Source organism: Microchirus variegatus (assembly GCF_963457635.1).
Source record: "Microchirus variegatus genome assembly, chromosome: 14".
Classification (NCBI taxonomy): domain Eukaryota; kingdom Metazoa; phylum Chordata; class Actinopteri; order Pleuronectiformes; family Soleidae; genus Microchirus; species Microchirus variegatus.
In genome coordinates, this window is record NC_139815.1 from 9,267,416 (window position 1) to 9,284,073 (window position 16,658).

Sequence of the window (16,658 nt, forward strand, 5' to 3'; positions counted from 1 at the left end):
TATTCCAGTAGAACAGCACATACAGGCCTGTATGTAATTTGCTGAACTCATTATTTCTTATACAGCGAGGTCACTTGATGTGTGGTGCTAATAAGTGCGCCAGTGGAGGTGCAGGAAAGACATAACATATTACCTTGCTGGCCAAATACAATTGTATGACAGGCCAGATGTGGCCCTAGGGCCTTGAGTTTGACACATGTGCTCTAAGGCTTCACTTGTGGTTTCATTTGAATGTTTTTAAAGGTACAGTGTGTAGGATTGCATCAGGGCCTCTGCTCATGCCCAGCTGGCAGTCTCTCTCCTCCTCCTCCTCCTCCTCCTCCTCCTCCTCCCCTTTTCCTCTGTGTGTAGTCAGGTCACCAGCTGCCATGCATCCTCATCAATCTCTGCCTACATATACCTGGTTCCTCCCTCAGCACTCTGCCAGACCATAGTGTGCAAAGTCAGTTGTGTATCTAGCCACCTTTGAATCTTTCTGAACACTTACTCTGTGTTGCTTAAACCTGTTCTCATTTGCCTGTAATTAGTAACCTGGCTCCTGTCATCAATCCCAGCTCTATCCTCATCTCTGCACCCACCCAGCTCGGTTTGGAACTCAGCTCTGAGGTTTATCTCTCAGCTCCCTTCTCTGTGCTCAAATCAGCTTTGGCCCATTTCCCAGAGCAACACATCCTACCTGCTAAAGCATCTCTAGTAGCCTTTCATTATCATTAAATCTCAAATGGTCTTCAGTTTGTCCATTAAAAACAGTATGGTCTAAAACAGTAACACAAATACGTTTTGGTGACTGCACTCCAAAAAAAAATAAAAAAAATAAAGACACATCATAACAAATGTACTGTGGTCTGTGTGGTAGTTTTTAAAAGTGCAATGAGCTGACTTCACGGAACATTAATTTAAGTGAAGCTTCAATCACATTTCAAGGTTTTGCCAAAGGTAAATCTCTATTTACTTCGTACCAGAGTGCAGTCACTGAGTTTAGGATCACGACAGTATTATTAACATTGGCGTCATACTTCAGCGTAAAAAGAAACGTAATGGATTGTAAACCAAGGTCAAACAAAGCTGACATTGAGGAGAAATAATTTAAGGACAATTAAAATGGTCAGTCAGCTCCACTCCTGAAGAAAAAAAAAGTAAAAAGTCATTTCAGTGGAAGGCGTTTTCTGCTGCTTATAAATTGCATTGTAATGCGTTGTGTCAGTTGCCTGGTGGATGTTTAAACAAATGCAGCCAGAGGTTGATGGATGGTCAAAAGCAGAAGCGGCAGCCAAGTCTGACATTTCATGTTTAAATGACTGGAACAAAGTCAGATCAAGCCAGTAAACGGTCTATATTCTGCTTAAAACTCTGCTGAAACATACTGTAGAGTTTTACCACATGCAGTACAGCGACACTGAGGCCTTCACATTTTGAATTTGGGGAAATTACTTTGATGAGCATCTGTGTTAAAGCCTTAAACTCTAAACACAAAAACAATATTCATTCCATGAAATTAGTGCAATTAGTGCATGGAGGATCCACTCAAAGAGGTCAGTCAGAGGTCGGCTCAGCAGCTGCAGCAGTTCAACAGCGAGCCCTGTGTGAGGTTACCATGTCAACGAGCTTTTGGCACTGTGTGCAAGACATGCATTTCAAAGCCATTGCTCTTTTTAGACAAAGAGCAATGGAGTTTTTACCCCTCTTTTATTTTAGTTTAGAATTGTTTATTTTTCTGTGGTGTGGCAAATGTTTGCTAGTTCATGTAAATTATGATATTCTTATATTTTATTTATCTTTTCTGATGTTTTTCTTTTTTTTTCAATTTATCTGACAAATAAAATTGTTATTCGCTTAATAATTAATGAATTGAATTATTCATTCATTTAAATTGCATTGTCACTTGTAAATGCTGCAGTTGTGAAGTGGAAATTAACAAGAGCGATGCAACCAGCAGCTATGAAGGTGAGCTGCAAAACAATTAATGTGCGTGCGGCATGGGTCAAAGATTTTGATTGAAGTGACTGTTATTAAATCAGAGATACATACAGAGACCACAAACTTTACTAATAGCAACAATGAGACGTAAAACAGAAGCATGGAATTTGCAAGCGGCAACACAACCACACAAAGACATGATCTGATTATAAATTACAAAATTAGACACAGTTGTGTTGCAAACGGCTAACAATTGAACACACAAACAAGCCGTCAAAAAGGTGACTGCAGTGGAAAGTGACACACACATCAGTTTGTGGAAAAAAAAATATTTCTGCACACAATATTCCTGCAGTTGGGCACAGAAAGAAATGGCAGGTTAGAATGATTGATGAACTCTGGAAAGTTCCAGATTTTGACAGATGTAGTGTCCTTTCATGAGCCGTGACACAAATTAGACACAACTCATGCTGGTAGGAGACGGACAGAATTACAGTCCTTTTCTTTTCCCCCACAGTTTGAAAAAACCCTTCATCTTTGTTGTTACCAAGTCAGCCCGAGCTCACACTCTTGAACTGCAGGAGGAGAAGCGAGAAGTGAGAGGCGAGGGAATGAGCACATAGGTATGTTTTGCTGTTCAAGCACACGATGTGAGAAAGCCTGTGAACATGATAATGAATGATGTATGTGGGGGGGGGCGACATCAGTAATCTGCTGAAGCGACAATGTGAAGTCTAGGAGGGAGACGCTGGGGTTTGGTTTGCTGTGCTGCTGTGAGCATGTGTATCCACATTCCCCAACTAATGGAACTGCTGAAGGTCCCTGTGTTGGTGCTTGAATACAGGAGGTAACACACACCTGTGACTGCTTTTTAGCCTCTTTCATGTTGGTAAGATCATTGTAGATAACTAGATGTACCCACAGGATTATAAGATAATGGGCACAAAAAAACATTCTCACTGTAGAGACTCAAAAAAATGACATGGCTTACCTTCTTGTGGGCGGCACAGGTGCACTATTTATATGTATTACACCTGTGTTTAAATCTGTACTGTTAAGTAAGATATTAATTAGATTTCCTGGAGGTCAGTGAATGCATCTTGATGGTCAGAGATGCTAGAGGCCTGTTAATAATTTGAGGGCCATTTCCATTAAATAACTCATATTATACCCTATTTCTCCAAGTGAACCTAGTTCCCTGGTGTCCTAATGAACATGTCTGTGACATGCTTTGGTCAAAACACCTTTAGGATGAAGCACCACAGCAGTTCAATCACCCTGCCAAAACAGCCCTGTTCAGAACGCTCACTTTTGAGTGCCTGTCTCTTTAAATGCAAATGAGACACAGGAAACTACGTCACCGTCACTGAGGCTCCGGCAGCTAACAGCAGTTAGCATTTGGAAAAGCCATCATTTGCCGACTCTAGCCGGCACATTGACGTCATATATAAAATGTATCCACTGGACACGTAAATCCTCTGAGGCTGGAAGTTTGTGTAGAACTCTGTGCTGCACTGTGGAGCCAAGAATAGAACACTTCGCCCTCGGCTGCACTCTCGCGCTTTTTAGGGACAAAGCGGAGCTCCGCGAGACAACAAATTCAGAAATGTCTCATTGTGACGTAGCAATGAGTGTGGAAGTCAACAACACATGTTTTATCTAGTGATGGGATCGGCAGTTCATTTGAGTGTACTGAATCACTTGAAGCAGTTCATTAAAATTATTTGTTCAAAAGATTCGTTCACCGAATCATTCAGTTCTAAGCAGGAGCCCAGTGCCCCGCTACATGACTCACCTCCTCCCTGAGTGCAGTACGTGCGCGCCGTGGGTCATAGAGTGAGTGAGTGACAGCGCGGACGAGATTCATGTCCTCAGCGTCAGTACACCTGCTCTCTGTGTGTCAGTTCGTCTCTCAGCGTCAGTTCACCTCCTCTGTGTGTCAGTTCATCCCTCAGCGTCAGTTCGTACCTCAGCGTCAGTACACCAGTTCTCTGTGTGTCAGTTCGTACCCCAGCGTCAGTTCACCTCCTCTCTGTCTCTCAGTTCGGTCGTACGCGCGAATCATGAGTGAGTCAGTGTACTGACAGTGTACGAATCACAGCAGCACGGCCGGGCAGACACAGTTCACAGTCACTCCCTCTCCCTCCCCGCTCGGCGCACGTTGGCTGGCGTCGGCGAATGACTTCACGAGTGATTCACAGGACCCGGCAGTTCCACTCCCGGCCGCCACGCTCGCTGCTGAGCTCAACTGAACTAAAAATGGAACAAATCAGTTCATGAAGTGATCCCAGTCAGTTCTTTCACTCAAATGATTCGTACTTTCGAACGAATCACTCCTGACCGACACAACACTAGTTTTATCTCCTGTACTTAGACTGAGGCAGACCACAAAAACATGAGTGAGTCATCTTTTTCACACTTTGCCTACTCATAGGGCCTCCAGAGTCCCAAATTTAAGTATTAAAATGATTAAAAAGTTGATTTTGCATAATATGTCTCCTTTAAAGGGGAACACCTGCATGTTTCCTGATAGTCTTGTGAACAGACATTTGTGGAAGCCACCAGTTTAGGACTATAGGACTCTTGCAATGGCTTTCATCTAAATTACTTAATCAAGCTTTTGGCGAGTCTAAAATGTGAACATATGATGGTTTTTCATGTCATTAACAACTTCTGGAAGGAAGACGATTGTGCCAAGAAAAAACATCTGCTACTGGCGATCGAGCCGTCGCTAGTAGCAGCACCAGCTGCAGATCGCCACCATTTTTATCCCTGAACTTGTGCGTTATCTGAATCTGAGCCTTGATGCATGTGTGCCTGTTGCTGTCTCTCTGTATGTCGCTAATATAATATTTGCAGACATGTTAATTATACACCCAGACCTCCCACAGTCTGGCTATTACCTTTAATGAATGTGTGTTACATATTTAGTTTTGCTGAATGGACATAAAACCACAGTGAATAGACACATGATGTGGTGAGGCTGCAGACAGTACCTTGCCGCACTGAAAGGGGATGCATGTGAGACCAATGGGTGCTTATTGCTGAGGTTCTTGGAGGCTGTGCGGCAAATGTGCTCTCTCCACACTCACCATTATAAATGTGCTTTACATATAGATGAAACGTGCATGCTGCCTACTGAATAGTGAAAAGCTACTTTCTTGGGTTCATATATCTGTAAATCTGACTGAATCAGTCAGGGCCTCACCAGCCCTGGACCTCCACGCATGTATAACATAAAAGGGTTGGGGAGTCGTGAATAAGCTATTTTTTAACATTGTTAAAACAATGTTTTGATAATGAGTAGCAGTGCATCCACGTTCCAGAGGGGGGAGCTGCGCTTCTGAGAGCTGGTGTGTTGATTACATCACTTCCAGGTACTCGGCCAATCACAAGACAGTCGGGAAAGCTGTCATTGACTAGCCAATCACAACACAGTCTGTCTTCTGGGGGTGAGATTTCAGTCTGAAACAGTGGAGAGCTTCAGTGAGGAGAGATTTCTATCGGGAACTAGGAGGTTTATTACCGTAAAAACAAGTTAATGTATGTAAGTAGACCTCCATAACTCACATGTGCGATAGGACCACTCTACGGGAGCTTTAAACTGTATGAATTAAACAATCACTCATTTAGCTGCTTGTGGATTTTATGCATGGAGAGCTGAGGGTGCATTTTGGTGAGTGCAACACGCTCAGTGAAAATGAACTTCCTCTGGATGATGGGGAATGGATATCGTGCAACATTTTGACATTGAGCATTGTTGGTAATCAATGCCACGGTGTGCTTACTGCAATGAAGAATGTCACCACACGAGGCACACGGCAGCTGTGTGAGGAAATATTTTTCTCAGCTTTATCAATGTGACGACACGGTTTATTACTCTACTCATGACGCAGCCACTGGTATATATAAATGACCGCACACTGATGTCCACCATGTAGACGTTGACTGTGTGGTTGATTTCATAATCAACTCTACTTTGTGAGTGCTGTTTGATTAAAGGAAGTTGATTTAAAAAATCTGATATATCAATTAGGCCCAAGTGAGTCAACTGATCTGACTTCCACAACATGGACTGAATATAAAAAGTAAACATGGCTTCAGAATGGGAATTTAGATTCTAATGGATGAGGTTATGACCAATTTCCACTTGTTCTACAACTACATAACGACAACAAAATAAAAATGGGGGAGTCACCCATTTGATTTCCAAAGCGTGTGTTTTCTCTAATTTAGGCCAACATGTACCTTTATTTTCCACACTGCTCACTGCTCCATAAATAATTCCCACTATGTTTTTTAAGGTCACATCAGCCCCTGATTCAAGGCTCATTTTACCACCAAAGCAGCTCATTTTCTATTTCATACCTGGGATCACATTCGCCAGCCAATTAGAAGCAAACTCAAATATTATGAAGCACAGGCATCTGTGCTGGGAAAAGCTAAGGTACACATGTTTTTCATTGAGTTCTGGTTTCAGGAGAGAGAGAGAACCAGACTGTGTTCTCCGTGTTATTTGGTGAGGTTTTAGTGGGAATTTGTTGTCGAGTTCACTAATGGCCCGAGGCTGAAGATTGTCATTTTCATTTATTGTTTTCATTTGTTGTTTCATATTGCTGGTGCTGTGAAGCCTTTTGAGACTCTATACTGTATGTGTTCAAGAGCTGCACAAATAATCTTGACTTATTTCCTAATAAGATTATCTGAAGCACTGCATAGAAACACAGGTGTAGAGGTCGATAGTGTTTATCTGACCAAAGAGTGGATCAGTGTGTGAAAAATATGTGCCATACTGTATGTGTGTTCCATGTCAGTGAAATGATGAAACAACCTATATTTGCTTTTTTTAAATGACATTGCTGCATAACAACAGAAGCTTGCTCGATATAGCAGTAACAAGCCCAGTTTCTAAAATCTAAAACGCAGTGTACAACCACCTGTGCTCTGACGTAATTTGGAGACTTTCCATGTACTTGAATGTATTAAATACTTTATAAAGAGTAAGATGTGTACATGATTGATGTTCTTTTAGTGTTTACGGATGTGTTGGCCAGATGGACTGGTCTCCCAGACCCGGCCCGATTGGAACAAGGGGCTTTCTGCATGTTCTCCCTGTGTGTGCGTGGGTTTTCCCTGGGTTCTTTAGTTTACTCCCAAATTGGGAACTCTGTGAGTGTGAGTGAATGTTTGTTTATCCCGATGATGGACTGGCGAGCTGTCCAGGTTGTACCCCGCTTTTTGCCGTATGTCAGCTGAGAGTGCCCCTCTCCAAACCTCATGTGGAGGATAAAGCGGTAGAAGATTTGGATATGGATGGATGGACTGGTCTCCCAGAAAAATATTTGTATATTTTGTGCAGAACCACATTAGAATATTACACTTTAGCTAAATGTTTCTTGTCACATTAACATTTCCAGACTGATGTCATTCTGAAGTATTCAAGTGACACAATCGCAAGAAAGCAGAAGGCAACAATTAGGGATGAAACGTTAGACAATTTGGTGTGATTTTTTTTGGAAGTGTGATGAGGACAGTGTGCTTTTATGGAAATGGTTCATTTATAACACTGCAAATAATTTCTGTGAATTTACGGCAGAATTTCAACAGTAGTAAGGTGTTTTTTTAATAACTTTATGAAAGTTTGTGTAAACATTTTACTCTATTCGCACAAGATTGGTATTACCTGGGGACCTCTGGTGACCCAAGGTAATTAATCGAATAGGGCTTTTAACAACACTTTAAAGACAGTGCACGCTAATTATTGTGTGTGATAGGGCAGATTCAAATAAAGGCAAGTTTATTTCCAAGATAATTATTGGATCACAAATTTAATACTGAAGAATATTTGCTTTCACTGTAACTTTGACTGTTTTTCCATCTTGCATTGTGCAATTGCCTGTTCATTTGTATTTGGATTTTTTGACACATTTCTCTCCTTACAGGCTGGATTGACAAACCTGGCGTCTTTGACCATTATGTTCATGACTACTAGTAGTACTTTGAAAGTGAGCTGACTTTCTTCAAAAAACAAAAAGTATCTCAGAATGACATGATACCATTTTAATAGTCGGCATTGCCCTGAACAAGGATCTGTTGAAATTATTTGCAAACCTCTTAAGGAATAATTTATATGAATTTTTGAAATTCAGGAAATGATCTATTTGCCCTGATGACCTTTGACAGTGAGATGACTTTCTTCTGAAAAACAAAAAGTATCTCGGAATGACTTGTCATCTTTTCATTAAAATAAAGTAAAGTGCAATAAGAAGTGGCTTTTTCTCTTACATTTTAATCACATGATTGAAAAATCAGTAGGTTAATTTTATTATGGTTTGCCTTCCGTGCTTGTGGCCAGGTTCAAACAGAGATTTTGTGAAACCTAAAGTCAATGACATGTAACATGTTTTTCTTAACAAAAGTGCCTTTAACTGTGTGTAATCATATTTTTTTTAATAGATTATTTAAATGTACAAATAATACAAGCTAAATAGTAATTTAATTGTAAAATACAGTGAAAGTCATTTTAAATATCAGTCTACACTGTATTTTACATTTACAGGGCAAAACTGTACATTTCAGTGACAGTAAAAATATGTGAATTTTACAGTAACATAATGGCAACACAGCTGCCAGTTCTTTACTGTTTTCCTACAGGAAAATATTTAAAAATGGTTCATCATAATCACCCTCATTTCAGTCAAAATAACCAAACCTGTTTAAAACACTATTATGCTGATATGCACATTTGTCGACCTGCAAATAAGTAACTTTGGTCATTTTGGAACAGACACAGACACATGTATTTTTATGTTTAGGTGCTCTGGCTTCTTGCCTCAGTCCAAAGACATGCAGCATGTGGTTACATTAACTGGAGACTCTTAACTGATTGTAGATGAGTGTGAAAGACTGTTTTTCTCTATATGTTGGTGAGGTGATGGCGTGGTGGCCTGTCCCTCTCATTGTCTCTCACCCTCTTACCTTGTATGTCAAGAGTTCAAGATCAATGACACATAAATGTTTAATTAATCTTTACAGATTATGGTCCACACAGTTTGCAAGGAGTCCTATGTTTTGTTGAACAGTCATTTTGTGAAGAGTTGGTGAGAGAATCAACTCACTGCAGTCAGGTGTGTGTGGTACTGATTGGTGTTGATTAAGCCTGAGTGTGGGGATTGTTCATATACACTGAGTCAGCAGAACACTGCAGACTCAGTGGGTGAATTCCAATTCCTTGCTTAACCCTCAATCTTAACCCTCAATCTCAAAAATGCGCGCTCCCTCTAGTGCAAGTGCTGTCCCGATTCTCAGAAAAATTAAGTTTAAGGGCTGTATCGCCCTCAATATTGAGATTTTCCAAGACTACCCTTGGGAGCAAGGGCTACCCAGAATGCATTGCGTGTTTTCACATAAGAAAGATGGCGTCGAAAGCAGCGAAGCGAGTGAGATACAAATTACTGACGTCATTGTTGCGTAACATTTATTTTTATTTTACGATCTTTTGTCAATAGCCGGCCGGTGCGCACACGTGATCGTTTGCTATCGTTTACTTTTAAAAAAGCCGTGGTGTGTGGTAACTGTCAGCTGAATATGTCCGTGGTTGTGGTATTTGTATGAGTATCATCTTATAATTAACTGACAACCTAATAACTTGACTGAAATAAAATAATAAATAAATAATCCTAACATAAATGTGTTCTACTTCTTCTTTTTTTAAGTTGACAGACTGGACGCAGCTTTCGCGTTATTCTGCCCCCTACAGTCTGAAGACGTATCTGCATTTAAGGGGTGTCCCCCTAAGTGACAAAATAACCCTCAACACTTGGTTTTGAGGGCCAGTTAAGATTAAGGGTTGAGCTTGAGGGTTAAGATAGGAATTGGAATTGGCCCAGTGTCTCACCTTCAGAGGCAGTGAGAGGTGAGAGGTTCTCCCTGTGGTTTCTTATGTTGTCGGTGTATCTTTAAACACCAACTCAGAACTTTGTGTGTGTTTGATGTGTGTATAACTTGTGCCTGACACATTTATCTAACTGCTCTAAATATCTCCACTTGAGCTAGTCTTCGAGGAACTAGGAAATTCCTTCAGCGTGGCTTTAAGTCAGGGGTGTCAAACATACTGTCCACGGGCCAGAACGGACCCCTGGATGATGATGATGATGATTCTAATCTAATCAGTTCCAGATACCTGTGACTCGATATGTTGTGCTTTTGTAGATCCACTGTGATCTGTAAGTTGTTATGCGCATGGAAATGGTTACATTGGACATAATATTGTTGAAATAGTTTTCTTGAATAAGCAATTAAATCGCTTAATTGCTTATTTTGCTCAATGAATTTGTGGTTGTTCATCATATGTTTTGTAAAAAAGATGCTTCATTAAATGTAAAACGAAGGAATATATCTTGTACAGGCTATTATGCTATTATTTTACGGGCCACTTGAGATCAAATTGTGCTGTCTGTGGCACGTGGAAAATTAGTTTGACACCCCTGCTTTAACCCTGGATTTCCACTGGACGCGGAACGGCCGCGGAACGGCAGCGGCGCGGTCGCCGTTGCAAATCGCTTCCATTCTAATCAATGAGAGCATTCCCACCAGACGCGCTGCGGAGCGTCTCAGCAGCGGCTCGCCGCGCCGCAGCACTATCGATAGGAATCAGTTCTATTTTTTCCGTTGCCGCTGCTGAACCTCGTAAATTTCAACGAAGCAGATCGCAACAGACAGGAAAAGCGACACAGAATCAAAGTAAAACATTTCCGCCCCCTTTCAAAATAAAACACAATACGCAGGTAATATCGCCTGTCACAACTTCACATCAACATTACGTCGTGACCGGTGCTGCCAGGTAAACAGTCAATAATCAGAGCGTCTCGGAGAGTCATAATGTACGACGAGAGACTGATTGTTGAAGTGGAGAAACATAAAATCATTTATGACACCAGATCAACAGTTCATCCACGTCGGAGAATGAAAAGAAGCTGTGTTGTTGTTGTTTACTTTATACACACAGTCTATCGCTGGATCTCGCGAACTCACGTCCGTTCGAGATTATCGCGCGATCTTCCGTGAATACCGCCGGCTCCCAAGGCTCCGCGCCGCTGCCGTAACGCGCCCGGTGGGGATTGACGCCGGGCAGAGGAGGAAGCATAACCGCGCTGGAAATCCAGGGTTAGTGATATTATTAAATCAATTGAAGAAAACTCTTCGGTCAGCTATTTGACTATAGGTCTCAGTGTTTCTTTTGCAGTTGGCTTCTGTCAGCCAGCCCAGCTGCATATGATACGTCACATAAGTAGCGTTTACACATTAAACAGTTTCTTTAACGTGATGCCGTCTCGTAATATCCTTTTAAACGCAAACCTCACCTGTGACACAAATGTTGCCTTCGCTGCCGTCTCTTATATAGACTCTAGTGTGTAATCACATACAATGTTCTGACTCAGGGATCTGACACTGGAGTTAATACCCGGGCTCTTTTCAACACGCTGTCTGAACAGTCTTCTAACTATATGACCAAACTGAGGTTAAAACCAGAGGCTGATCGATCGTCTCACTGAGCTTCAAGGTCAGTTCACTCAGTTACGCACTTTAAATCTTCAATGTACTTTTAGAGAATGGCTTTTTCTGACAGCCAAAAGACTTTACTATCATGGCCTTGAGCAATTTTCTTCCTTAACGCCTTAAAGTTTTTTGTTTCTTTTATTCTATTGAATGTTTCCCGTTTCAGTTTTGAAAGTGCACACCTTTGGGAAGCACTTTGTTCTTTCATTGTGAAATTTTAAAATATTCTTTGTCATTTGTTTTTCCTTAAGGTTATTTGTGTTTTGTCTTTATTGTCTAGTGCTCATAAATACAATATCCATCCATCCAATGACCGATGAATCTTCATTGACTGATGTGTTATATTTCTGTATCATATTTAAACCTTTGTGTAGATTAATTCAATTCTGGGACTTTACATTTCCAACTATTTGAGGCAGAAAAAAAGGAACCAAGAAAAAAAAAATCCTAAAAAATTGAAGAGGAGTCACATAGACCTGCTGTGACTCCTGTTCCAGCTTTTCGCTTATCTTTCATAACATTTTCCAAGGGGCCCATTTAATCAAAGTGTGTCACAGAGTATATATACGCCTGGATTAAATCTGATGATCTAAGAAAGAAGGAAAAAATACCTTTATGGAGACAAAAGGGTCAGAAGGGGTTTTCAAAGCCTGCAGCAGAATCTTTTGTCTCTGGTCAGTCTGGAGGTTACTGCTACTGTTCATTTAAATTCCTCCAGCAGAATGTTCTTATTGTCGGTGGTGCAATCCTCGTGTCCCGTGTAAAACTACCCAGTAAAAGAGCCACATGTTCCACGGAGCGTGAAGTCATAAAGTGGTTGGTTTCATTAGATATATCTAATTAATACCTGATTAGTTAGGTGCTAGAAAATATTTTATTGACTCCAGTCTGTCTCAGCAGAGGGACTTCTATATTTACACCTTTACATCCCAGTTCCTGGCAAATTTTCCCCATCCGTCCAGTTTGTCATTCAGGGTGTCATGCATAATTACAGCAGGATTGCACATTAAACCCTTCAGTGTTTTCTGTTAAGAAATGATAAGATGACGCGTGAGCTGTTAAGTGGAACCAGAACATTTAATAGACACCATGGCGGGAGACATGCACTTGCAGCACTTCACACAGTGCACCTTCCCATTTGTAGCTCTCATTTTGAAGACACATACAAATCATACAATAATTTAAAACAAAACACATAAAAAACAAAAAGGGGTTACACATTTTTTTTTTTATATATATATATATATATATAATACATGTTCATAATCCAGCTTCACAGAAATTAGCTTTCGACACAAAGCAAACCATAGCAACCAACTCAGGAATTACACGGACACTGTGCTTGTTGATAGTTAAGGGGAAAACTGTGAACTGGTGACATCCAAGAGCAAATGTCACAGAGAGGACAAGCAGTGGAAACAAGAGTCTGTTCAGGAAGAGGGGGAGGATGAGGAGGACGAGGAGGGTGGGTCAGACCATCGATGAGCAAAAACAATCCAAGTGTTCTGAAGGGCAGAGAGGTCAATCGCTAGGCGTAGAATGTTTCTACTTTCACTGCCTGACAGAACATTGTCATGGAGAAGACGAGGCCCAGGATCTGCACAAGAAAACAAATCAGGCATGAAAGCATCAGATGTCCAAGTCACAGTGGAATGAAAATAAACTCTTCTGTCTGTTTGGCTCATTCCCTATATCATGTTATATTAAAATCTCATTACGTTTATTACTTGGAGAACAATAAAATGAGCATCTGGATGCTCAGCTATGAGATGCACAGATTGCAGGAAGTGGGTGCTTTTTTATTGCCTTTTTTGAAGTATATGTAAGTATTATATCCTATAGTTTTATTCAGTAATGCATTGCCTGGTGAACAGTCATCTTTTTATTTCTACGATATGATCAGGAGTCTTTTTCTGCATTTTATTCTGTCTAGTTTCCTCATAAAATGCAAAAGACATCCATTGTATTTAAAGGCTTTGAAAACCCCTTATCTCAATTAGCCTTTCACTAAATGCATGAATAGAATACTTTCTTTCAAAGTTAAAAAAAAACAACCTCTTAGTTATTTCACAGTTTCAGTTTTTCAGTCTCTGATTTTCTGTTCTTGCAGAGCACAGGTGAATAAAAGGAGATGATACTTTATGTGCATAGAGTGGCATAAAGATATTCATTAGTCACGGTAAGAGTTGTAATAATATGACTTCAGTGTTTTTTTCTTCCGTTCAGTATGCGTTTGAACCCCGATAGCAAACCAATTGGCTATTTTTCCCCAGGTTGTTCAGTTGGTCTATGGCGACTCTTACTTGAAATATAAACTGACTCAATAAAGTTTTAATTAATGGTAAATGATTAAAGGACAATAAACTCTCAACAGCCGTATTGTTCTGTTTTAAATAGTCCATTATGCATTTAATATGTAGATATTTTATGTATCATATTTTAAATGACTAAACTGTAGATGCTCTATCCATTTTTGACCCTTTCCTGTGATCAACCATTGTGATCAGCAAAGTTTCAAACACCTTCCTGTGAGGGCACTCAATCTTCTGGCTCTGTGAGAGTTGGTGGTAGAATCATCTCACTACAGTCAGGTGTGTGTGGCACTGATTTGTGTTGATTAAGCTCAGGTGTGAGGAGTGTTCATATACACTGAGTCTGCAGTTGCTCTGTGCTGACTCACTGTCTCACCTTCAGAGGTAGTGAGAGCTTCTCCCTGTGGCTTCTTAAGTTGTCGGTGTATCTAGAAACACCTACTCAGAGTGTTGTGTGTGTTTGATGTCAATTGCCTGTTTCCCGGTGTATAACTTGTGGTGCTGGTGATTTTGTTGTGACTTCAGCCTTTTAGGTTATCAAAGTTCTCCCGGCAGGTCTTGTGTTTTCTGGGTCTCCTGGACAATTCTGGTTTTGAGTCAGCTGCTTGGCAGCGGTGGTTTAGTTAATTATTTTAGTGCTTTATTTCCCCTTTCCAATCTATCACTATTGCGATTTTGTGGTTATACCTCTGGGATAACTTTGAGACACCCCCGGGTGCGCACCTTAGCTACGGAATCAGATTGGAACAGGGATGCTCTGGTAACCACTTTTTGCCATGCCTTGTCTGAGAAGGTTAAGGATGAGCTTGCTTCCCGTGAGGTTCAGGATTCACTTGAGGAGTTAATCTCTTTGGAAATTAGGATTGACAACAGAATCTGTGAGCGCAACAGAGGAGAAAACGGGCGTACATCCAACCAATGTTAGAGGAGTTTAACAGTTCTAACCTGCCTAAGGGATCCCTTAACAATGATGATCAGGAACCCATTCAAATGCACAGACACAGAGAGGCGTATTCAGTGGAGCTTGTCTATACTGTGGGAGGGTGGGTCACTTCATTTGCCAGTGCCCTTCAATGCAAAAATACGATACGCAGGGAAACGAGTAGACCTGTCAGACCATGGGGTGGTCTTGCCAAGCCTTAATAATTCCCCACCTGTGGCCAATTATCAAATTTTTTAGTCCTTTGAGTTAATTTGGGATGGACACTGGTGCACCTTCTCGGCATTTGTTGATTCAGGAGCAGCAGGTAGTTTTATGGACTGAACCCTGGCCCTAAATCTCAAATTACCCACTTTTGATCTTCCTTGTCCTTTCGCAATCAACGCAGTGGCTGGGCAACCCTTGGGGATGGATATGGTTGAGAAGGTCACCTGCCCGATCTTCATTCGCATTGGCAATCACACGGAAGAGATACATTTTACCCTTATTCTGGGACAGCTATGGCTCAAGGAACACAACCCCCACATCAGTTGGGGGACTGGGAAGGTGTTGAGCTGGGGCCCAGACTGTGCATCTCACATGATGTAATCAGACTGTGTTCAACTCCAACCTTTGGGTCTTGAGCTTCCTGCTGCAACAAGCTCCTCTGCCTCAAAATCTCCCTGTTCAGTATGTCTCACCTGTTCTACCCTCAGTGATCTACTGACTCTTGGGGCTCTGTAGATCTTGACTCCTTCTGATTCTTTGTCCTCTGTGTCTCTTCTTCCCAATGGGGTACCTGCAGAGTATGCTGAACTTAGTGAAGTCTTCAGTAAACAGAAGGCCTACATACTTCCTCCTCATAGGCCCTATGATTGTTCCATCAATCTCCTCCCAGGCACTACACCCCCAAGGGGCCGCTTGTATTTGTTATCCCGAACTGAAACATCAGCTATGACAAGCTATATTGAAGAATTGAAGCTTTAGCTGCAGGTTTCATTCACCCCTCAACATCTCCAGCTGGGAGGACACAGGACTACCTTCATCTAAAGGATTCACTGTCATTATGGTATGTCTCAAAGGCAGCCCATTTCATCCCCATCCTAAAGCTTCCTTCCACCCTAGAGACCGCCTGACTTGTAGTCAAGCATGTCCTTTGCCACCACGGCCTCCCCCAAGATATTGTGTTTGACCGAGGTCCTCAGTTTGCATCCCGTTCCTGGAGGGTATTTTGTTCCCTTGTGGGTGCTTCAGCAAGTCCAAGACTCTCAGACTGAGCGCAACAATCAGACACTCGAGAGAACAGTTCGGTGCCTGGTCTCCTCAAATCCTACCACTTTGAGCAAAGAACTGGCTGAAGATTCTTATAACACCTTACAGAATGCTTCCACTGGTTTTTCTCCTTTTGAATGTCCGTATGGATATCAGCCGCTGTTGTTCCCAGAACAGGAGAGAGACGTGAGGGTACATTCTGCTGCTTGGTTCATCCAGCTGTGTCATGCTACCTGGAGGCGTGTTTGTGCGTCTCTTCAACACTGTGGTACGACAGAAGCACGACACAGACCAGCATCGCCGTCCAGCCCTAAACTACTGGGTTGGTCAGAGGGTGTGACTCTCTACACGGGATCTCCCACTGCGGGTATCGTCTCTCAAATTGGTGCCACGCTGCGTTGATCCCTTCAAGATCATTCAAAGGATTAACTCCATCACTTTCCGCCTCCTGCTCCCCCGGTCCATGAGGACTCACCCCTCATTTCATGTTTCCCGCCTCAAGCCAGTCTTCTCCAGTCCACTGGCACCAGGGAGGCCTCCACCTCCACCCAGGTTGGTTGGGGGTCAACCAGTGTGCACCGTTTGGTGGAGATTGAACAGTCTTTCAATTTCCTGACACCAAAACTTTATTTATTTTCCCCTGTGACTATGATGCATGAGAACATACCTTGTTCAGTCGT

General features: G+C 41.7%; 1 protein-coding gene across 1 annotated transcript in view; it reads right to left on the bottom strand.

The window, feature by feature from the left end:
* Window positions 1–13,003: 13,003 nt before the first annotated feature.
* Window positions 13,004–16,658, bottom strand: part of tspan4a (tetraspanin 4a) — a gene marked incomplete at both ends in the record, with an annotated part of 111,667 nt that continues 108,012 nt past the window's right edge. Inside the window, one exon of the mRNA XM_083900954.1 lies at window positions 13,004–13,072. Within this exon, the coding sequence (XP_083757080.1) occupies window positions 13,004–13,072 (69 nt within the window). The remainder of the gene's footprint in view (window positions 13,073–16,658) is intronic.